Source organism: Epinephelus moara, chromosome 15 (assembly GCF_006386435.1).
Source record: "Epinephelus moara isolate mb chromosome 15, YSFRI_EMoa_1.0, whole genome shotgun sequence".
Classification (NCBI taxonomy): domain Eukaryota; kingdom Metazoa; phylum Chordata; class Actinopteri; order Perciformes; family Serranidae; genus Epinephelus; species Epinephelus moara.
The window spans coordinates 4,357,119-4,380,320 of NC_065520.1; the positions used below are offsets into that span (position 1 = coordinate 4,357,119).

Sequence of the window (23,202 nt, forward strand, 5' to 3'; positions counted from 1 at the left end):
TAACTTTGCACTTGAAGTATGCCCGTTCACTTACGTTTTAACAGGTCTGATGCTACTATGCGCCCCGGCTGTATCTAGGCTAACGGCTAACATGCTAACTATTATTTTTATGTCACTAGTCACTTGAAACAAATTTAGGACGATAGGAGACAGGTTGAAATAAACCGAAATTTCCCTTTAAGGTACATTTCAACATGAAAACATGGCGGCCGTTAAAAAACAAAACAAGGCACACTCCATTTCAGCTGTAGACAAAGCAGGATGGTATCTGGAGGATAAACAATTATGCAACCAGCGCTTTTACAGGCTTGTGTGCCACATGAATGAGTGCAATCATTTCCAAGTTCTTGGCTGAAAAGATGATGAAAGCAACGAGCATAATGGGACCAGACTGAGTGCAGACTGCGCGGAGAGAAAATAAAGACAAACTTGCTCACGCTCACTAAACAATCCCCCGTACCAACACACAGATTCATGCTCACAAAACACACACACAGTCTGTAACTTTTTTCATGCCCTCCCCCATCATGCTGCTTTGTCTTGCAGGGTTGTGTGCAGTTTCACTCCGAACATGGTCTCCCACTGTGCTCTGACCCAGGCCAGCAGACCCTGGAGGAGCTCGGTGCTCTCCGAGCGCACACACCACATCTTCTCCTGTTTCACCGTCTGCGGGAGAAAAAGCACAGCGAGACAAACTTTAGAAATTAAAGCAGTTAATCCCAGGGAAACTTGACAACACAACAAACTGCAACAGGCTGCTGCTGCTGAGTGTTTGCATACAAGACTACAATCAACAAGACTAATCTGCTTGTTTTTGTTCCTCTATCATGATGCAAATAAAAGCTGACATTGATTTATTCACAGACACAGGACTGAGCTTAGTGCGCACGAAAACAGGTGGATGTAAAAATTCAGCACAAACTGTCAAAAGACTGTGAATCTTTTCTTGATCCTTAAGAAAGCCCCCAAACCGCACTTGCACACTCACCTCATCGTAAAGCTTAATATCCATCCTGCACTGATCTGAAGGCCAAAGGTGGACTGAGCTCACGCAGCTGATTGGCAGCGTTTCTAAAATGGTAACGCTCCCGCTGCTCGGTTCTTTGCTTTCATTCACTGTCGGGTCGATTGAGGTTTTCCTCCACTGGTGGTCCTCTCTGAGCAGGTACAGGGTTTCCCGGGTTGCCAGGACTGTCAGTGGAGTCCAAAGGTCCTCTGAAAGAAAAATAGGAGCTGTGTCACATTCTTTAAATGGCCTTTTCATCAGGTAATTTTCCCTCATGATTGTAGTTTGAAGTATTCAAAGAGACAGTTCACTGTGTTTTGACTGGCTGCTACCTCGCCCAGGTCTCTTGGTAAAGAGATGTTCCGTCTCAATGGGACTTCCTGGTTAAATAAAGGTTAAATGAATAAAATAAGCCAAGTGCCATCTAGCTCCAACATATTCAAAAAAAGGCCACATGATAAGTGAACTTTGCCCTCTTTCCCCACCCTATGTAGTTCTAAGAAAAAGGTAAAGCTGTCTTCAAGTGTTGGTTTTAGCCTGATTTAGTATTGTACTTTGGTTGACAGTCTTGAATCCCAACCTTTAAAAGCTTTACAAATTACCATTCTGCTACAGAGATGAGTTTCAGCATTACAGTATTGTCAGAACGCTCCATCTTCAGCAGAGGTAAAGGCAGATCTAGGCACGCCAAAATTACAGCACTTGAAATTCCATGGGTGTGCACAGCTGTGTGTAGCCTGCAGCTACCTTGGCTTTATGTGTGCTGAAGCACAGACAGTGAGGCATCCTGTAGCAGCGGAGCACATGTACGGACGACATGCATACCTATCAGTCTCCAGTCATTTAGCTGGGTCACAACAACAGATTCCTGACTCATTATAGGGCAAAGGTGAAGAGATCTTTAACAGGTGCCACACGTCAGCTGCTTCCAATGCATCATTCTTCTCTTCCATATTTTCTCTTCCTGCCAAAGTTTGGTTTATCTTGAAGATACTTTATTCCTTCTGTTTCTTCCTTTCCTATGCACTTTCCTTCCATTTCTCTTTTACTTCATTCTCTTACTTTCCCTTCCTCCTTTCCTCCTTTCATTCCTTACCTTTTTGCCATCCCTCTCTTACTTTCTTCCTTTCCCACCCTCCCTGTTTTCACTTCCTTCCTTTCCTTCTATCACTGTTTTACTTTCTTCACTTCTTCACCTTTCTCTCTCCTTCCCTTTCTTCCTTTACCTGTCTACCTCCCTCCCTTCTCTCCATCCTTTCCTTAACTTTCTTCCTTACTTTACCTCCTACCTTTCCTTCATTACTCCCCCTTCCTCCTTTACTTCCATCCCTTCTTTATTTCCTTCTCTTACTTTCTCTCCCTCCTTCCTTCACTTTTTACCAGCCCTCCTTCACTTTCTTTCTTTTCCAAGCTTCCTGTTTTCCTTCCTTCCTTTCCTTCTATCCCTGTTTTACTTTCCTCACTTTCTTCCTTTCTCTCCCTCTCTCCCTTCTTTCCATCCTTCCCCTTTCCCATCCTGTCCTTCACTTTCTTCCTTTCCCTACCTCCTACCGTTCCATCATTACTTCCTTTTCCTCCCTTCCTTCCATCCCTTCTTTACTTCATTCTTTCTTACTTTCCTTCCCTTCCCTGTCCCTTCCTCATTTTCTTCCTTCATTTTTTACCAGCCCTCCTTAACTTTCTTCCTTTTCCACTCTTCCTTTTCCCCTTAATTCCTTTCCTTCTTTCACTTTCTTACTTCCTTCCTTTCCTTCTTACTTCAAATTCTTCCTCTCCTTCTATTCCTCCTTTACTTCATTCTGTTGCTTACTTTCCCTCCCTCCCTTCATGCATTCCTTCCTTCCTTCCCTTCCTTCCCTTCTATCCCTCTTGTACTTTCCTCACTTTCTTCCTTTCTCTCCCTCCCTCCATTTCTTCCTTTTCATCTTTCACTCCCTCGATCCCTTCCTTCCTCCTTCCTCTATTTCCATCCTTCTTTTACTTTTTTCCTTTCCTTGCCTCCCTCCTTTCCATTTTCCTTTTCCATTCCTCCTTTACTTTCTTCACTTTCTTCCTTTCTTTTCCACCCTCCCTTTTTTTCCTTCCATCCATTCCTCCCATCCCTTTTTGCTTTCTTCACTGTCTTCCTTTCCCTCCCTACCTCCTTTCTTTCCTTCCTTTTCTTTTCGCTCCCTCCATTCTTTGTTCCTGATCTTACTTGTATAACGTGAACATATAGAGAACTCGGTCAGGATCAGTGCAAAGGAGGAACGCAGATGAAGGCAGAACCCTTGACTGATATCAGAGAGATTTAGGTAGCAGATGCAGAATAAAGATTACAGTGCATGTTTTTGCAGAATTAACAGAAATGTCACCTTGCAGAACAAAAGCCAGAATGTAGAAAAACTGCAGCTGGCCGTCCTCCACATCTGCCTGGATGTCGTCACACACCAGAGGCCTAACAGAGCACAAGAAATGAACATTATTCCATGCACATCACACATAACCTGGCTGCTGTGTAGCTAACAGCACAGACACTGTTTTTATAAAGATAACAGAGTGTTGTTGAGGCTTCTGGCTGACAGGTGCTGTCTCAGATGGAAGCACTTGAGCATCACGGGGTGAATTTCACAGTAACTGTGAAGCAAAGGGGATAATTGACATAATAATGGCTGACAGAGCTTGGATTGTGAAAACACTGCGAGTGTGTTCTGAGACTGTGGTTAGCTGCCTCGTAACACATGAAGGGGCTGCTCTGATTTGTCTGTATTTGTTGACTATTGAGCTGTGGAGTCTGTTGCCTGAGGACAAACGGCAAATTGTGAGATTTGAGGTATAAGTGAGCGTTGGTACGTGGATATCTGCTCCTCATGACAAAGGCAAGTCTTGGCACATGTCACAGAAAATACACCGTTTATCATTTCCTCATCCAAACTGAAGGAAATGTGCTATTTACTTCTGCTAGTCGGAAAAGCACGTTTTCAAGGTTTTCCAAACTGCTTCAAACACTCTGTCTATATCACTGAAATGTTTGATTATTCACAGCATGCTTTTTGCCCATTTTGCACTTGTTCGTGAGAAACGTTAGCCATTTCCTCCTCTGAAATAACATTTTCAATATGATAACTACATTCCTCTCCGGTGAGAGCCTAGAGAAAGCTACTATCTCCTGTTTCAGAGAGAAACATACAAAAAAAATGGTGTAGAAAAACTTCTTGAGGTGATAACAAACTACACCACATGACTCACATGTTCCAAATTAAGATGTGGTTTACCAGCTAATTTAGCGGCGCAGTTTTACAAAATGAAGTCTAAAAAAAAGCTGATTGTAATCAACTAAAGATGTGACAGAAACAGGCAGTCTTAACTCACACCTCCCCGACCGCATACATATGTGCACGACACTGTTCAGACCACATTTTTCTGCATGTAAACAAATAAAAGTCAAAGATGTCTGCCGTTTTCTCCCTGCAGCTGGAGATGGGGATGAAGCGGAGCGTACCAGAGATGGTGCTGAGCGGTGAGTCTTGTGGTGGAGATGGAGTTCAGCTTGCTGTCTGATTTGTGGGCCATCTCTCGCACTATTCCTGAGGAAATAACAACAGAAATATTATTATTATTATTTTGAGGTACTTGTACTTGCGCTCTGAAAACAGGGCTGTTTTCTGACACCATGAAAACGTTTTAGTTCTCACAGGACAGCCACACTACAAACATATGATTGTCTTATAGAAAATGATGCACTGCTGTAGATGAAACTACCCAACAGTAAATAAAATTGCATTGCATATCTCTGGGTTTGGACTTTTAGTTGAACAAAATTAGTTCAGTCTGTTTTTTCCACCATTTTAGTTCATTTTTAATAACTCTTGTACTCATCATATTCCTATTGTTATTCGATTAGACACTGTTTTTTGCTTTGGTCCTTGAAAGCACATCTTAGCTTGTATATTTTGCCAGATATTTAATACTCTATTGTTTAAAACTGGGCCCAGTGAGTGATCCTGACCCAAGGAACCCACTGGTTGTTACTGGTTGTTGAACGTTAAATTGTGGTTACTGTAGTTAGTGTTACTGTAATTTGAAGCATTCTGTGGCACAAAAATGTCCTTCGGGATAAATGCAGTTCTATTGAATTGAACTGAACTGATTTAATCAACGTATTGTAAGTTCTTCATGGTTCTGTCCTGCGACTTGATCGGATGCTGTTGGATTGGTTCAGACAAAGTGGATCATCTGGAAAATTATGTGTCGAGTTGAGTCATAAAATGAATTGATTTGTGGCACACTTTGTAAAAAACATACTTTTTTAATTTTGGGGTTTTGGAAAAGGTATCAAGTATTTTCAAGTCAAAAGGCCGAAGTCCAAGTTAAGTCACAAGTCATTGGTGTTAAAGTCCAAGTCCAGCTGCATGTCTTTTTTTGTCACTTGAGTCTAAAGTCATCATTTGTGACTTGAGTCTGACCGGAGTCCAAGTCATGTGACTCAAGTCCACACCCCTGCATGTCAAGCTCTGCATGTCCCCTTGTTTTCTTTGTCTGTACTTTGAAATTTGTATCCCTTCTTATCATTGTTGTACCTGAAAAGCACTACTATTTTTTTTTTTTTTTTGCATAAATAAAAAGTAAGTCATACTTGTTAACTGAAATATCTAACTGCCAAAGGTTTTAAAAAAAAATCAAAACAAAAGAGCACAAGGAAGGGGGATGGATTCAAACCCTGAGAACTTATCAGCCAACCAAAGACGTGTTTCAGCTCTGAGCTTGTTGAAACAGCTGTGAAGGTAAATGGCTGTGTGAAACTGTTCAAACACCAGATGTCAACCACAACTCAAACTGAAGCATCTCCCTGCTCACTAACATCAGACGTTTGGGAGGAAACAGAGCATGCAAGCACTGACTTCTTGGATTTGACAGTCATAGTTAATGGTTTGATAAAAGATAACAGCTACAGATTTGTGCAGGGTGAACATGTATCAGTGCAACACACTGTGACACAGAAAAGGTAGAGCAGCCTAAAAATGTCACACCCAAACATTCATGGAAAGAAGACTGAACACAAAAGCCAAACTCAATCTGAGACTTTTTCTGCTATTGTAACTCGGATAAGAAAGCCAAAAGGTCTCTGGTTGCAGGTGTAAGATTTCAGCCCCATAGAATCCGTGGGTGAGAAAATGTTGGGAACACAATGCGCTGGGTCACGCTCGCATTCACGAATTGTAGCGTGTCATTGAGTGTGACAACAATGCAGGGCAGACAGGATATCTGTAGTGTGGCTTTGCAGTCAAGTTTGAATAGACGGACTTCAAAAGGATTTAAAGGGACACTGAGGAGGAGAGGGGAAGAAAGAGGGCAACACTGGGTTTACAGTGGAGGAAAATGATGAAACAAATCCTGCCTTATCGAGATCCTTCTTTTGAGGAAGGTAAAGGGAGCGGAAAAGTCTCGTCAATATCATTTTCCCACATGGGTCACACGTTTTACAAAATCACAAACTCCCAGGAGTGCGTACATCAGTGTGTAAAGGGGCAAAAGACATGATTGTGTAACTGCTGTAGCTTCTTTGGATTTGTTGTATTTTACTAATATTTCCATGTATGTTACTCAACATAAAGACATAAAACATCTACAGACATGACTTACTTTATGCACATATTCAGTGGTTGCCTACTGTGGGTCTGGTGACTCCTACTAGGGGTTGCAAGATTAATCTAAGGGGTCGTGACCATGAATTATCTGGGGTTTAATAACCTTGAACGCACAGTATTTAATTTTTGCCACTAGGGGTCTCTCTGTCAAAACAATTGCAAAAAACGGACATTGGTGACATCGTGAAGGTGCCAGGGATCATGGGGGTTGTTGTCTTCATTACTAAAAAAAACACCATTGCCGATAAAAATCTATCTAACATGGCTCCGGCAGAAATCATGTTCACAGACGAGAAAAGTATTTAAGTTTTATTTATGTTACTTTCATGTTACTCATTTAATGCTACTAAAACAGCTGCAAGGTAACGTTAGCTAACGCAAAATTAAAATTAACTTACCATTAGATGAGTCGATCTACTGCTTTTCTTTGCAAGTCCCAACCTCCTTTGCTGTGATTGGCTGGCACAACACATTTAGGTTGGCAGCAGTTAGGGCAAAGAGGTCATGGTTAGGCTTAGTACCAGCCAATCACAATGCAGCAGGGCAGGACTTGCCAAGAAAAACAGTGGGATCCATAATAATGTGTCAACTACCCATACAGCCACTGCAGCTACCTTTATGTAGCAAATTTAATCATAAGGTTAAACCACTTGGCAAAGGGAGTAGCAAAACTAACCCACGCTGCATCTGTGAGACTGTTGCTAACTTTGGTTGATGCTGGACAGGATTTCCAAAACAGTAATCAAATGGTTTTATCAAATTTTATTGAGGTCTATCATGAAACCCATTCCATTTCATCCCTATCTGCGTTACTGTATGATTTTTAATGATTTATTGTCTGGTGTTCCCTGTGTTGGGGGTAATAATTTTATGACACCATTGACAGATGACCAAATTAAGCACACTGTTACCTTGAATACAGTGTCAGATTTCTCTGGGTTTAAACATTGTTGGAGACATTTGCGATAATGTAAGTACACAACACAACAAAATATATAACACAGGTTTAGTTTTGACATTTCAATGCAGATATATTACATATTATATCTTTAAGTCTTATATTAGATGGGAACATGATTCGTCAATGTAACAGAAAATGTATCTATACATACTGTATGCACTGGAAGATATTAGTACCTGCTAATAGCCAAAAACAACATTTGCACTACTTGACCAAGCTCTTTTGCACAGGAAACCTTTTCTCTTTCCTAAAAATCATATTTGGTTGTTAAATCTTAAACTGTTGATTGTAAAATATTCTAAAGTTAATCAAACGATGTTGCTGTTGGATGAAAATATAATATTCTTGCCCTGTTCTTTGTCATGTCTCGAATGCTTTTAATTACTCAGCAAAACACTAGTCAGTTTGAATCAGATTAATTTCTGTAATCAGCTTTGTGATAATTTCATCTGAAAGTAAAATGTTCAGCAAAAAGCCTTTTTTGGAAAGTTTTTTTGGGCAAAAATGACAGATGATGGCTTTATTAATGTCACGGAAATTTGCATTGGACTTGAGTCAAAGTCTCCCACATTGTTGGCGAAACATATTTAAATGTTAAATGAGTAGAAACAGTTGAGCATCAGACTGACCAAAAGTTTAAATATCGTGTTAACATGGACAGTTTTAGCGAGTTGCCATCCAAGATCGCAATCACAAGTAAGCAAAGGTGACGGGCCGGGCGTGTTGCAGCAGACGGACTTTAGTTGGTGCTCTGGTTTGTGTCAATATTTCTGCTTCCTCTTGTTTCAGTCCCAGACTCCTTGGCTGCCTTCACCACCAACAACAATACCCCTGATGATTTTCACATGAAATCAAATACCATACCAGTGCCTGATAAATCGGACAGCTGAGGCAGGGCAGTATGAAAAGGGGACAGATTACTGTTTTGTCTTGCAGTTTAAAACACGGCTAAAAGGTGCATTTCATCCCAGACCACATTCCTTCTTGCTACTACCGAAACCTCAAGTGAAATCTCCTGTAACACATTTTGACTCCAACAATGAAAACTGACAAATTCCTCCAAAGTGAGAGAAAACAACTGGCCGACAAAAAGGGCAGATCAGTGACTCGTTTTTGTCTCTTTTGGCTGCAGATTCCAGAGGTCTCGTAGCCTGGTTCCAGACCATAGACCCCGCCCGCTCAACTGAGCAGGCTTGCATCTCTGGTCTGGCATACTTCAATGAATTTGCCATTTATCTCGTCCAAACGATGGACGGACCAATGAACGCCGGGGGTCTAGCGATTAGCCAATCAGTGCCACGCTGATGTCAAGCTGTACGCCGGTGGGTAACTGGTAAGGATAGCAACAATGGCGACCGCTACAGATCCTACAGACCACATTAACGATGCTATCGAGGTATTTCGCCACTACTCGCGTTAATGGAGGACCAAATTAAGGAAGCTGCTAAACTGGATTTAACGGCGATGCAGCTGGGCGTGCACGACGATGGAGACATTTTAAACGGGCAATGCTCGCTTGTTTTCGGCACCCCCGAGGCATGGATACTAATGACGTCAGATTCTGGGTGAGTCGTTGATCTCTACTGATTGGTTAGGGAAAAAATCAAATTCCCTCCCCCTTGTAAATCGCCTTCAATGGAAGCCATGTCAGACTGAAGGTTCTGGGAGCTTCAGTCTGACACTCAGGCTAGAGGTCTTGTGTTATCTCTCCTGTTTCAATGAAGCTGTGTCAGACTCGCTTAGTTTCTGAGCTCTAGAAATCTGTGCCGTTATAACCACATCCTCTCTTTCTTTCCCTCTCTCTCTTCCAGCTAGCAACTTCTCCGTCATTCCAGTTGTGGTTTTCATCTTTGTCCACATGATGGGAGCCAGCTTGGACGATAAATGGGGTTTGTTATGGTTAAGCTTTTCCGTACGTCTTCTGACAGAATATTGCAACAGCTATTTTGGGGTTAATCTGTCATCAGGAAAAGTATCTTTTCCTTCAAGGATCAAAGAAAATATAAACATCATATACTTTACGTGCCAGTGTTTGGCACTTAAAGGGGACCTATTATGCTTTTCCTTATATACAATCACCAGCCACTTTATTAAGTACACTGTTCAACTGCTTGGTAACGGAAATAGCCAATCACGTGGCAGCAACTCAATGCATGTAGGCATGGTCAAGACGACCTGGTGAAGTTCAAACTGAGCATCAGAAAGGTGATTAAAGTGACTCAGAACGTGGCATGGTTGTTGGTGCCAGTATTTAGGAAACTGCTAATTTACTGGGATTTTCATGCACAACCATCTCTAGGGTTTACAGAGGATGGCTCGAAAAAGAGAACTATCCAGTGAGCGGCAGTTCTTTGGGTGAAGATGCCTTGTTGATGCCAGAGGTCAGAGGAGAATGGTCAGACTTGTTCAAGATGATAGAAAGGCAACAGTAACTCAAATAACCACTCATTACAACCAAGGTCTGCAGAAGACCATCTCTGAACCAACAACATGTTGAACCTTGAAGCAGATGGGCTACAGCAGCAGAAGACCACACCAGGTGCCACTCCTGTCAGCTAAGAACAGGAAACTGAGGCTACAATTCACACAGGCTCACCAAAATTGGAAAATAGAAGGTTGGAGAAACATCGCCTGGTCTGATGAGTCTCGATTTCTGCTGCAACATTCAGATGGTAGGGTCAGAATTTGGTGTGAACAACATGAAGGCACAGGTCCATCCTGCCTTGATCCTGCCAGATCTCAATCCCATAGAGCACCTTTGGGATGTGGTGGAACGGGAGATTGGCATCATGGATGTGCAGGTAGGTGTGCTAATTTAGGAAAAGCTCCTTAGGGTCGTATTCAGATGTATGAACATACAACTTTTGTGGTCATGTGGTTTGCAGAAGTTGCCGTCTGTTTTACAATGTAAATCTATGGGAAAAGGTATTTTGGGCCCCATGGCATCACGTGACGAACCCTGAAGTTATAATTTCACTGTTTGGCCACCTAAGGCAGTGTCCTCATTTAGGATTATAGTAGCTTGAGGGTAGAAGCTATTTGTGAGGCACTAATCCTGGGGGCTTGGGCTGCAATGATGGTGCTGAGATGTAGAAGGCCCAGATATGATCAGAGCAGACCTCTTTGAGTGGAAACGTAAATTGTAGCGTCTCAGACAGAGGGTGAATACAGGTGTTTCTAGCACAGACAGTATGAGGAAAATAAAGTGTTTAATGTTCTAGTCGAAATCCAAGACAGAAATATGAACCTGAAATGTGCGTAATAGCTCCTCTTTATAAATCTTTTTTAGGATGCACCTGGAGGCAAATCATTATTCTTTTTTTTTTCACTTGTCTAATCTGTCTTGGACAATCTGCTGGAAGTAGACAGAAAGAAAAAGTAAGAGAGAGTAAGAGGACAGAGGGTACGCTCAAGAAAGAGTGAGAGAGAAAAGAAAAAAAGTATGTGATGGAAAAAGTGGGAAATGCATCTAAATGCCACTTGATGCAGTTGGTTCAAATGTAACTTTGGGATAAAGAAAGAGTAAAGAAAGAAGCAGCATATTCATACAAATATGGCCTACAATCTTTTCTAACTCCCTGTCAGTTGTTTGTATTTATTGCTGTAACAATGTTTTTTATGCTGCCTTCTTGGCCAGATCTCTTTTCCAAAACAGACAAGTTTGTACCCCATTAAATCAAGAAAAAAATGAATGAATTGGAACTTAAAAAAAAAGTTTATGAGATGCTAGACGATTATTTATGAAACAACACTTTTCATGTACTTCCAAAAATATTCTTGCTTGATTGTGTATGAGTGAAAGCTGGACGGAAACACCATCAGACAGCAGCTGGAGGCAGAGAGTTGTGGAAAAAGTGGGACTGCTCTTCTAATCAGCATGTCTGTTGGCTGAATATGAAGTGGGTTTTTTTCACTGTGTTTGGTATCTTGTACCCTGAAATTGGTAATATGAAACAGTAATTAGGGGAAAATACTTTCATACGTCACATTGTCTGTTACAAATTTCCCAAAATGTCAAATTATGTGTACTGAGCAGCTTCTCCGTAAGTGCCAAGATGTTTTCCTGTTTTCTGTGCACGTTTAAGGGCTGTGGATTGTCAAATTCATTTTCCATATTTTTCCAGACATTCCAAGCCCGAGGAGCCCCCGTCTAATAAAAGGTTTTCCTCTCAGCCGCTGGTCCTCCCTTGCAGACACATTGGTCTGGGCAGGATGTGCTCAGTCTGAGTGAACCCAATACCGAGGGGGGGCAGAGATTTGCGTCACGTAGCACACATATGGTATAGTATTAGTTTGTGAGGGGAGTAGGTTGGGTTTCTGTGGCACAATGCCTGTGAGAGGAACATGCTGTTCCAATACCTGCCTCGGGGATCCAACAGAGCTCTGAAGCTGTTTTTAAAATCTAAATTAGTCCACGGTTTATTTTGCGGCATCTTCCCTCAGAGTGCCCTGAGGAAAGTGCTGAAACCAGTGTAACCAGTAAGCACAAAAACAGCAGGGTCAGTGAGTTTCTTTCACTCTGACTAAAATAAGACGCCCTTTTATATGTTTTTCCATACATTAAACAGAAACCATTTTCCACTTTGCTTCTATTTGGCAGCGTTTCTTTTTACCTGTCAAGAGGCCAAAGAAGCGTTTGCAGCGTAAACTGTCCCTAACGAGGAGCGTGTAGGCCACTCCCCCGTCACCAAACTCCATGTGGATGCTCTGAGAGCCCAGTCCCACCTCCAGGTAGCTGAGCTCCATGATTGGGTGGCTGTCCTTCTTCTGCAGCCAATCGGAGAGCTGGCCTCTGCTGGGAGGAAACGATGTGAGGCATCAGAAAATGCAGCAAAAGCACCGTCACAGTGAGATGGATTAAATGGTTTACTTGATCTCTGACTCTTGGAGGTGTGACTGCCAGAACAACACTTTAAAATGTGTTTGCTAAAGCCAAAGTTTACACAGTATAATCACGGCAATAACTTATGCAACACCTCATTTTTCAAGGATTAAGATATAAGGTCAAAATAATAGTTTGGCTTCTTGCACAGTGCCAAGAAAAAGAGAGGGAACTTTGTAGTCATTTTGCCACAGCAAACACACACACAGCATGCGCTCCTGTCTGAGGGGCACAGATCTTGTTTTGATGTGAGAAGAAAAGCTTTTCATTTGTGCAACAGACAAGAGAGAAAAAATAACAAAGGGTCTAGGACTAGCCGAAGGAGAAAAAGACTCCACAGTCCCACAGACACTGCAAGGTCAATGTGTTCTCAAGATGTGACCCAGAAACCTGGGCAGGTTATGCAATATAATCCAAATCCTAAACGGAGAGGGTGTGGAACTATGCACCAGCATTAAGTATCATAATTGTTCACTGCAATCCGGCGCCCTCTTTTGAATCACTGTCCACTCCAGCAGGATTTGATTACCCTTTTGATAAATCTGAGTGTGTTTTGTCAACACCTCACTGACTTAAGCTATCTTATTTTCTGTCATATATATTATATTACAATGTTGGATGTTTATACTAAATGTGGCCAAAGTTTCAAATAATGAGGTAAATGCATGTAAAAAAAGTTTTTTCTACTTTTGAGACAAGCTGAAGTCAGCTTGTAATGCATTTCTTTATACGGTTATCTGCTCCAGGCAAGCTACTGCATGTGTGTACATTATGTAGCCTACACTGCTACATGTAGCTACATGCTAATATCAAGGAAAAATGTAAACTAGTATGCTGATGTTGCTTATTTCTCCCAGATTTCAGATTATACTCTTGTTGGAACGTGTCCCGCTGTATTTTGAAGCTGTTATGATTGATTTGTTATAGGAGGAAGCACTGCTCTCCACAGTCATTTCCCGCTACATGTACACTGCTCATGTAGGTAAATGCTAACGTCAGGTAAACATGTGATCTTGGTTGCAGATGTTGTTAATTTCTTCCCGAATTTGGATTGTATTCCTGCTGGAACATGACGACATGAGTGCCGTTCTGAAAAATGTTACGATTTTCAACTGGAATTGCTTTAAGTGGCTGCATAGGAAGTCGCTGGGTGTAGAGCCTTTTTTCTAGGCCAGTGGTTCCCAACTGGTGGGTCATGGTAAAGTGGGTCATGCGTCCATTCTTAATGGACTCGCAAACATTTCAAGTTTGTAAACCTGTTTTGAAGTACCTTCTCTCTCCTCCTCTCTCAGATTCTGAAAAGCTGGTGCTTCTTTATTTGCTAACAATTATGTCCTGTTACTGCACGTCTCTAACATGGCTTGTTCTCTGCAGCCTTTGTGCTCCACTGTCTCACAGGTTGCCTTGAATCGCGGCTACGCTACACATGATTATTATTGTCACATACATATACATATATATCTGCCTCTGTCTCTCTTTATGTATCATTTTTCTCTCCTTCTGGGGAGCACACTCTTGCAATTAAGTTTCTTATACCGAGGATGTACTTTGTGTAAAGTTGCCCTACTCACTGGGTTTCTGATGTCAATTCCAAGATATAGATTTGCTTGTTTGACACCACCAACAACGATGGAACTTCGCCTGGCTCCCCAAATTTGACAGCTGACATCTGAAGGTACACAGAAAAAAGGACACATCACATAAAGCAGGACAATACTCACTGATACAGTCCCCTGCATAATAATGAGCATCACAGGGCTATGAATTCAACACTGACACCGGTTTTTCACAAGCTCTGTCAAGGTTTAAATTCAAACCTCTAGACCAAGGTCTTGCTTAATGTCCTCTAAAACAACACAAAAAGTAAAAGGCACAATTGAAACCGCGAGCAGCCCCTGTCACTGAATAAATAAACACAACTAAGATGAATGGAGCAGGACCTCCTGTTTCCAGCTGTGGTTTGCTTGGTCCTGTTCCGCTCTTTGCTCCTCGTCCAGGTGTCTGACAGAGAAAAGCAATCTCCTGCTGATTTGAAGAGCTCCCAGGATGCAATGCATATTAAAAGAGGTCTCAGAGAACGCTGAGTGACGACGGGGGGGCGCAAAGCTCGTCAAAGAGGCTACAGAAGAAGAAGAAGATCGCGGGTTGAATGGGCTCCCGGGAGATTTACTGACTGCGCTCATCTTGGCTGACTTGGATGAAGCCGCAGCTGAAGTGTTGCAGGTCTTAAAGCTGTCACCACCCATTAAGCTGGAAGCTTTTTGGCCATTGGGGAGATGTGTTGGAGGACTGTTTAAAACCGCGATCACAAAAGAAACAATCACAGCAACATAAAAACATTACACTGCTAAATTTGAGCGATCAGTCACAGGCAAAATTCTGCTTAGGCAGCAGAGTCTGGTAATAATACTTAATATCAGCTCCACTGAAGAGTTAAAAGCTCTGAAAACCTGTTTTCTAAATCTGCTTCTTATTGTGAGCAACAGAGTCCTACATGAACACATTATTTTCTATCGAAGTGAGACGAGTTTTGGTTATTTTGCATGAGAGATTTTTGAGTTTCTGTTTGTTGTATAACAAGGCAGGGCTTGGTTGGAAGAAGATCAGAGTTTTACAACATGTGAATCAAAATATGATGACAGTAATTCGGTTGTTAGTGTATGTCGCCAGCAATGTCAGTCAAACCTTATCCAACCACACCCACACAGACAGCACTTATTAGGGTTAAACTTAAAAAAATGACTTTTATTTTGGAAAATACACTTATTTGCTTTCTTGCCTCGAGTTAGATGGGAGAATCTGGAGATTCTTTTAGGCTCTCACGTCTTTCTGTTAAATATAAAGCCATAGCCAACTGCTGGTTAGCTTAGCTTAGCATAAAGACTGGAAACAGGGGGAAACAGCTTGTTTTGTTGTTGTTTATTTTGTTTATGTTGTTAATTATTCCCAATTTTGCCAGGGAAACAAAGAAATCTTCATCAGTCCTTGCTTACATTACCAGTGAATGAGCACAAATTCAGTCCTACCGATTATTAATTATTTGTGAATTTTTATGCAGCTTGTTTGAACGTTTTGATGTTGTATTTTTACTCTGTTCTTCTTCATCATGCTGCCTTGAAAAAGAGATTTTGAATTTCAGTGGGACTATACCTGGTCAAATAAAGGCTAAATAAATAGATAAATAAAATGAAACAATAAAATAAAAACAACCTTTAAATAACCTACTTTTAAAAGCTACTTCAAAAGCTTTTTAACTATATATTGAATAAATAATAATTCCATCTATAATATCAATTTCGTGTTGTATGAAAACATCAACAAATGTCTCCCTCAAACAACTGTATTTCATCAACTTTCTCCCCAAATACTAAATTTTACAAGACTGCATTTAAACAAATCATGAAAACGTTTTAATTTACCTCCCCCCCATTCTCATTTTTACTGAGTAGAGCTTGAATGCATCATATGTAACTCAATGCAACCTCTGTTTTTAGTTCCAGTGTTGGGTCAAAGACTGTTTCCCTGTTGATATGTGTTTCTCTACCTGCTAACAGCTAATGGCTAGTTCATGTCCGACCAAATGATTCCTTTAACTTTGATTGTTGCTTTTGTAGTCATGAATATTTTATGTTATTGTACTTCAGATTAGAAAAAACAAGTTTTCAGGGGCTTTAATACCTTGAGGAAAGAGTGAAGCTCCTCTTCCTCCTCAAACACTTCCACATCCAGGAAAAGCTGTAGCCGATGGTCCACCGCCTCGTAGTCCTCAGACAGCAGGTCCAAATCATCTGGAAAGACATGGACAGTTGGTAAACCTTAAAATTGTTGGTCTAACATGAAGAAACCAAAGATGGTGTTTGAGAGCAGTTAAAGCTAACATCCAGTCTTGTTAAGGTTTGCCTTTTCTAGCACTAAACATAACAAAACTTAATGCATCAAGGCTAAAATACAGTTTATACCTAGAACTAGCACCACACAGAAGATCTGTACAATCAGCTCAGTTTCAAGGTGGGCACCCAAGGTAAGTGTCACCAATTCAGTATCTGACCAAATGTCTCCCCCTCTGTTCCTGAGATATGACATTGAATAATGGCCAGAAAAGTGTTTTGTGCAAAACATTATAATGTCACGGTGAAGCTGACCTTTGACCTTTTGGATATAAAATGTTACCACTGAATCATTATATGCTATTAGACGTGTGTATGAAATGCTGTCATGAGTGCATAAATTCTTGAATTATGGCCAAAAAAAAAAACATGGTTTGTGAGGTCACAGTGACCTTGACCTTTGACCTTCAACTACCATATTCTAAATCAGTTTATCCTTCAGTCCCAGTGGATGTTTTTGCCAAATTGGAGAAAATTCCCGCTCTGCTATCTTGAGATATCCTGTTCACAAGAGTGAGACACACAGAAGGTAGCAGTAACCTTTACCTTTGACTACCAAATGCTAATCAGCCTATCATTGAAAAGTTGAAATTTGTGCCATAGTTGAAGAAATTCCCTTAAGGTGTTGTGAGATATTGCCTTCACAAGAATGCAAAAAAGTGCCTTTGAACTTTGTACGCCAAAATCTATTTAGTTCATCTTTGAGTCAAAGTGGATGTTTGTGCCAAATTTAAATATTCCCTTCAGGTGTTCATGACATGTTGCAGTTACAAGAATAAGACAGATGAGGACACAGTGACCTTGACCTTTGACCTATGATCACCAAAATGTAGTCAGTTCATCGTTAAGTCCAAGTGGATGTTCATGCCAAATTTAAGGAAATTCCCTCACAGCGTTCTTGAGATATCGTGTTCGTGAGAATGAGACGGATAGACGGACAACCTAAAAACATTATGCCTCTGGCCACGGCTGTCACTGGCGCAGACGCATAAAATAAACTCACTCAAAATGAATAAATCTTTGATGCCTACTTTATTGATTTGCTCAAATGATATCTTGCATTAATAGTAAAGCCATAGTTTCCTGGCAGCAGCGTGAAGACTAACATATTTCTTGGCTTTTATGAAACCTACGGCAGATTTTTACTGCAGCAGACTGTAGCATTAGCCAACAGCCCTCACGCAGAAAGGCATTTAAGAGCAATAAATCCACCAATGAACAGCAATGGAGGTTATTCGAACTCTGATGGATGGTTACAGCTAATCAAAAATGACAGGGCACGGACCTGAGGCCAAAACAAACCCAGCGTCATTCATTTTAAGTGCAAACAGTGATCAGATTAAAAAGGCTTTTGAACCTTCAGATGTGTCCTTTAAAGTAAAGGTGAAAGGGGCACACACACACACACAACCACACACACAGGCCCACACACACACTGATTTATCTTTAGAGACAAAGCACTTCTTCAGAGAAAATTAGAGCCTCTGCTCCACAACAATGGGTTCACTGTGTAACTGAAAAAAGATACTATATTCAGTGTCAGTCAGCATTCTAGGATGAGTACAGCGTCTCCAGTGTGAGACTGTGGTTTCAGAAGGACAGATGACATGGTATTGGCAGTGCAACTACAGTAATCCAAAAAAGAAAAGATACAGAAAGCTATTATTACGACTCAGCCCTCCCTCTCTAAGGCTTTCATTCCTCTCCCATCACTTCCAGTAATGATTCCAATCTGTCTTGTTGCACTGTTACCATGTGGTTCATCTAAAAATGGCAGACAGATGTGGAGGGGAAATCGGATGCTGTCACACAGATACAGAGCACCTCCAAGGATTTCTGCGCCGCACAATATCCTCAAGATCCAAATACTTCCCATTGCTGCTCACTTTCAATTAAGACTTAAATATATCTTCAGGAAAAGGCGGTGGAGCTGACGTAAACAATTTACACCACACGCCACAGTCGATGTGTTTTTCAGTGACCATTTGAACTGCAGAATTCAAATCAAGTAATAAAATATCATTTATATTTTACTGCTGTTTGGGCTCCCCTCCAATAAACAGTCCTGCCAACATTACAATGTTATTTTGGATGTAAAAAGTGTATGGCTGATATGATCTGCTCATTTCAGCAGATTCATTAACTGTTGCAGTTTGTTCCAGCTTTTAAAATGTGAGGATTTGCTGCTTTCCTGTGTTTTATGTTGCTGAAAATCATGTAGTGACTGATAAGGTTGGATAATATAATGGCTGTGTCACCACAGACCTTACATACCGCTGTTCTCTTTTTACTGACTTCATCAACACAATCCTTGAATCCAAATGTTATTATTTTTGGACTAGCCCCCGCTATGACAGCTGCCTCGTGCATTGGCCTCTACTGGTCTGCCATGTCCTAGCAGGTTGCCTAGTTTGTGAGCATTGCACTAAAAATCCCCCAATCATATTTCAACAACAAAATGTTCTAAATATCTAGGAAAATGCAAATATTTAATTTTACAAAAACACTAAGCCCTTTTCGAGTCATCTGAATCAAGTCTAAGTCAAGTCTCAAGTCATGGATACCAAGTCAAAGTATCAAGTCCTCAAATTTGCAACTTGCATCTGACTCAAGTCCCTCACCTCTGCCCCACAGTAAGAAGGGGCTGTGTTTAAATGTACTGACAGGTAGAAAGGATGAATGGAAATGAACTGATGGATGCTGAATTTTTCTGTGAGTGGGCCATGACCTGATGTCTAAGGAAAAATTTGGACCCTGAGGCTGCCTCTGTTTGAGGCCACTGCACTTAACGCTTTGTTGAAAAATATCAACCCAAAAAAGTTGCTGTCCTAAAAAAACAGAGCTCCTGCAGGGCTCACCAAGTTCAATTCAAGACTTTTTAGACCTTTTTAATACCACCTTATATGAAATTTAAGATCAAACCGGCAATGGAAATACACATTATATATATGTATGTGTACATATATATATATATATATATATATATATATATATATATATATATATATATTTATGTGTGTGTGTGGGTGTGTGACACACCTGTGTAAGTACTCTTTCCAAGTAAACACACTGATGTCAGTTCAAAATGAACAGTAGGGAAAAATGACAACGATTGAATATGTATTTAATATAACAAAACCTCATCACTGTCTTTTTTATTAATTATTGCAATTCTGAAAATACTAAAGACCCATCGAATCTGAATTTAAGACAATTTAAGACTTTTTAAGGCCTTATATTAAGAAAATCTAATTTGAGACATTTTAAGACTTTTTTAGGTCTTATGTTAAGAAAATTTAATTTAAGACATTTCAAGACTTTTTAAGGCCTCATATTGACAAAACTTGATTTAAGACAATTTAAGACTTTTTTGAGGTCTTATATTAAAAAAAACTTATTGGAAGACAATTTAAGACTTTTTAAGGCCTTATATTAAGAAAGCTTAATTTAAGACAATTACACACTTTTTAATGCCTTATATTTAGAAAACTCGATTTAAGACATTTCAAGACTTTTTAAGGGCTCATATTGACAAAACTTGATTTAAGACAATTTAAGACTTTTTAAGGCCTTATATTAACAAAACTTGATGTGAGACATTTCAAGACTTTTTAAGGCATTATATTAAGAAAACTTAATTTAAGACATCTTAATCCTTTTTTCAGGACCTGTAGACACCCTGTATTAAAGTATGATGGAAAACGTGTAGGGACCACATGGCCTAGAATTGTTCATAATTAAATAACATTGTTTTCACAATATGCTGGCAGAATATAACAATAATATAATTTATCAAATTCATGAGGCCTTGACTCAGAGAAGAAGCAGAAGATGGATTAATGGTTTCATCAAAAATGTTAAATATTTAAGACTTTGTGAGACTACTACCTCTATTTAAGCAAACTGAATTCATTGCTTTTTAAGACTTTTAAATACCTGCAGATACCCTGACAAAGGTGTTGAGAGAGTAAAAACCCACCATTCGGAGTGGATCTTCCTGCAGGCTGGGCTGTGACTTCAGGTGGCGTAGCACCAGTCGGGGTGTATCGGTAGCTCCCAGCCAGATCTTCTTTACTTTGGCACTCTATGTTGTAGGACAGGTTGGACAAATCATCACCCTGACCATCCCCGATGAAGAAGGAGCTTCCCTGGGCAGTGATGAAGGTGGGGTCTTGTGTAGTAGCAGCAGTTTCGATGATGGGACTACTGCTGATACTGCCATCTGTGTAATCATCCTGTTGTGATAGCGATGAAAAGTGGACATGATGAGATTCTGGTTGAGCAATTTTGGGAATAAATTACAGCAAAAGGGAAAACAGACAGAGGAGAAGGTGTTTTTATTGGTTAGAAAAGACCTTATTGGCACTCGGAGTGCTCTGGTTTATATCAAGATGATCGTCCTCACTCTCCGGCCCTGATGAGCGCTTGATGGGCGTACTGCAGTAGGGAGTGGATTGGCCAGCCAGCTGGACCACATGATCACTACCACATTCAGGACAAATATTACCTGAAAAAATAAATACATAAATTCAGGACGTTAGTTCCAAAAAGCTACATATTAGTGATGGTGAAAACATCTCCATCATCAGCTACAAATAGAAGGTGCTCCCCCTCATGGCCTTAATCGGTAATAGCAATAGGAATATGATAACTACCAAACCTGTTACAGTGTGGAAACCTTTTATGTCTTTCATTAAGATATATGTTGATGTTAGTGACTGTTCAACTCCTAGTTTAAGATTTTGTCATCCATGACATAAAATTATTTGCCAGTCTTTAAGGTAAGGAAATTTAGAAATAGAAAAATAAAACGTATACTGTGTGTGAAATTAAAACACATGCTCACTGGCCACTTTATTAGGTACACATCAGAATGGGGAAGAAAGGTGATTTAAGTGACTTTGAAAGTGGCATGGTCGTTGGTGCCAGACGGGCTGGTTTAAGTATTTCAGAAACTGCTGATCTACAGTCATCTCTAGAGTTTACAGAGAATGGTCTGAAAAAGAAAAAAATATCCCATGAGCAGCAGTTCCTTGGGTGATGTTGATGGCCAGACTGGTTTGAGCTGATAGAATCGCAACACTACTCAAACAACCACTTGTTAAAACCAGAGTATGCAGAGGAGCATGTCTAAATGTCGAACCTTGAAGCGGATGGGCTACAGCAGCAGAAGACCACACCGGGTGCCACTCCTGTCAGCTAACAACAGGAAACTGAGGCTACAATTGGCAAAGATTCAAAAAACGTTTCTACTGTAACATTAAAGAGGTAGGGTCAGAATTTGGTCAAAGCAACATCACATCACAAAGCTCAAATCATCTCACACTGGCTTCTTGAACATAACAATAAGTTATGTATTTAAATGGCCCCACTCAGTCACCAGGGACGGCTTTCCCTATCTACAATAAGTTCAAAAGATAGAAAAAAAGCCCATCATACTATTACATATGCAATTCCTAAACTCATGGCTGTGCCCTGTAACATCTCCTCTCCTCTCCTATCTTATTGTAACTTAAGAAATCCAAACTAACGACACTTGACAAATTTTGGGGAGTTATTTTGAATTTAGGACAGGGTCGATGCCGACTTAACTTGGGATTCCTAACTTGGGAAATTCCAAAGGTAGGACGGTTCTGTAATCTCTCAATTCCTATCCTAAGATAAGATAGGATTCCAGACTAAGGAAGTGTCTAAAATGGGGACCCAGATCTCAATCACACAGTATAGAGCCCCTTTGGGATGTGGTGGAACGGGAAATTGGCATCATGGATGTGCAGCTAAAAATCTGCAGTGATGCTATCATGTCAATATGGACAAAAATCTCTGAGGAATGTTTAAAGCACCTTGTTGAATCGATACCACAAAGAATAAGGGCAGGTGTGAAGGAAAAGGGGGTCAAACCCAGTGCTAGCGAGGTGTACCTTATAAAGTGGCCGGTGAGTGTATGTGAGAATATATATGAGGGTTGCGTGACAACAATGAGGACAGTTTGATCATTTTGACAACCAAATGACCTACATTGTGAGAGAGAGGACAGAAAACACACGTGCCTTCATTCCTAACACGTTTCATATGAGGAGGAAACATTTGTTTGTATCTGCAGGGCATGTATTTCCGTCACCCACAGGCAAACAAATGCCTAACGTCAGACACGTGCGAATGAAAAAAGGTATTTGTTCCCTCAAACACTAACATGAACACTAACAAAGGGAGCATGGATCCAAGAAATCCCAAAAACATCTGTCAAACAAAGCCTGTGCGCAGCCTGTGCGTGCCGGAGCAGGTCTTAATGTTAGGTTTGGCTGTAGCACTGGGAGGCGGCTGCTGGAGCGAAGGGTATTATCTATCTGCTGCTAACTATAGAGGTGGGAACTGAGCGTAGCGGCCCGCTTGGCAATGAAAGAGAGGAGATAACTCCTGGGATGCTTCACTGGGGCTCATCTGAACCCCAAAGTTTGTTTTGGGAAATATGCAGCCTGGTGCAAATTACCACTGGGAACCAGATAGTTTAGGAGCTGTCATGTTTTGACGTCAAACGATAAACTTTTTTTTTGCATGACTGTGACAGCAGTCCAGGTGTAATGTGTGACCTTGTTTTGTGTTTTTTCTCCCTTATCTTCAATTTTCACAAACCCAGCTGATGTTTGAGGGTGAAAGTACTGATTTAAGTGGAAACATTTTAAATGCGTGTGGTGCTTTATTTTTTTGGGATGGTGAGGCTGAGCATGACTCATCTGAAACGGTGCGTGACTCAGTATGAGTATGAATCAGAAAAAGGATTTTCAAAGTCAAGGCTGTGGCATGTGTGTGGGATGCTTTGACAGTTTCAGATATAAACT

The 23,202-nt window shown here is 40.7% G+C and overlaps 1 protein-coding gene across 2 annotated transcripts in view; it reads right to left on the reverse strand.

The window, feature by feature from the left end:
* Nucleotides 1-104: 104 nt before the first annotated feature.
* stk11ip (serine/threonine kinase 11 interacting protein) overlaps nucleotides 105-23,202 on the reverse strand; it is a 31,425-nt gene continuing 8,327 nt past the window's right edge. The window contains exons 18-26 of one of the 2 annotated variants that reach the window (XM_050063569.1): nucleotides 20,719-20,870; nucleotides 20,343-20,598; nucleotides 16,155-16,264; nucleotides 14,048-14,145; nucleotides 12,208-12,386; nucleotides 4,488-4,572; nucleotides 3,361-3,443; nucleotides 989-1,215; nucleotides 105-666 (exon numbers count right to left, since the gene is read on the reverse strand). In XM_050063569.1, coding sequence (XP_049919526.1) covers nucleotides 526-666; nucleotides 989-1,215; nucleotides 3,361-3,443; nucleotides 4,488-4,572; nucleotides 12,208-12,386; nucleotides 14,048-14,145; nucleotides 16,155-16,264; nucleotides 20,343-20,598; nucleotides 20,719-20,870 — 1,331 coding nt within the window. In that variant the 3' untranslated portion in view covers nucleotides 105-525. Of the gene's footprint in view, nucleotides 667-988; nucleotides 1,216-3,360; nucleotides 3,444-4,487; nucleotides 4,573-12,207; nucleotides 12,390-14,047; nucleotides 14,146-16,154; nucleotides 16,265-20,342; nucleotides 20,599-20,718; nucleotides 20,871-23,202 lie in introns of both variants that reach the window. The other variant, XM_050063568.1, reaches the window with a different exon arrangement.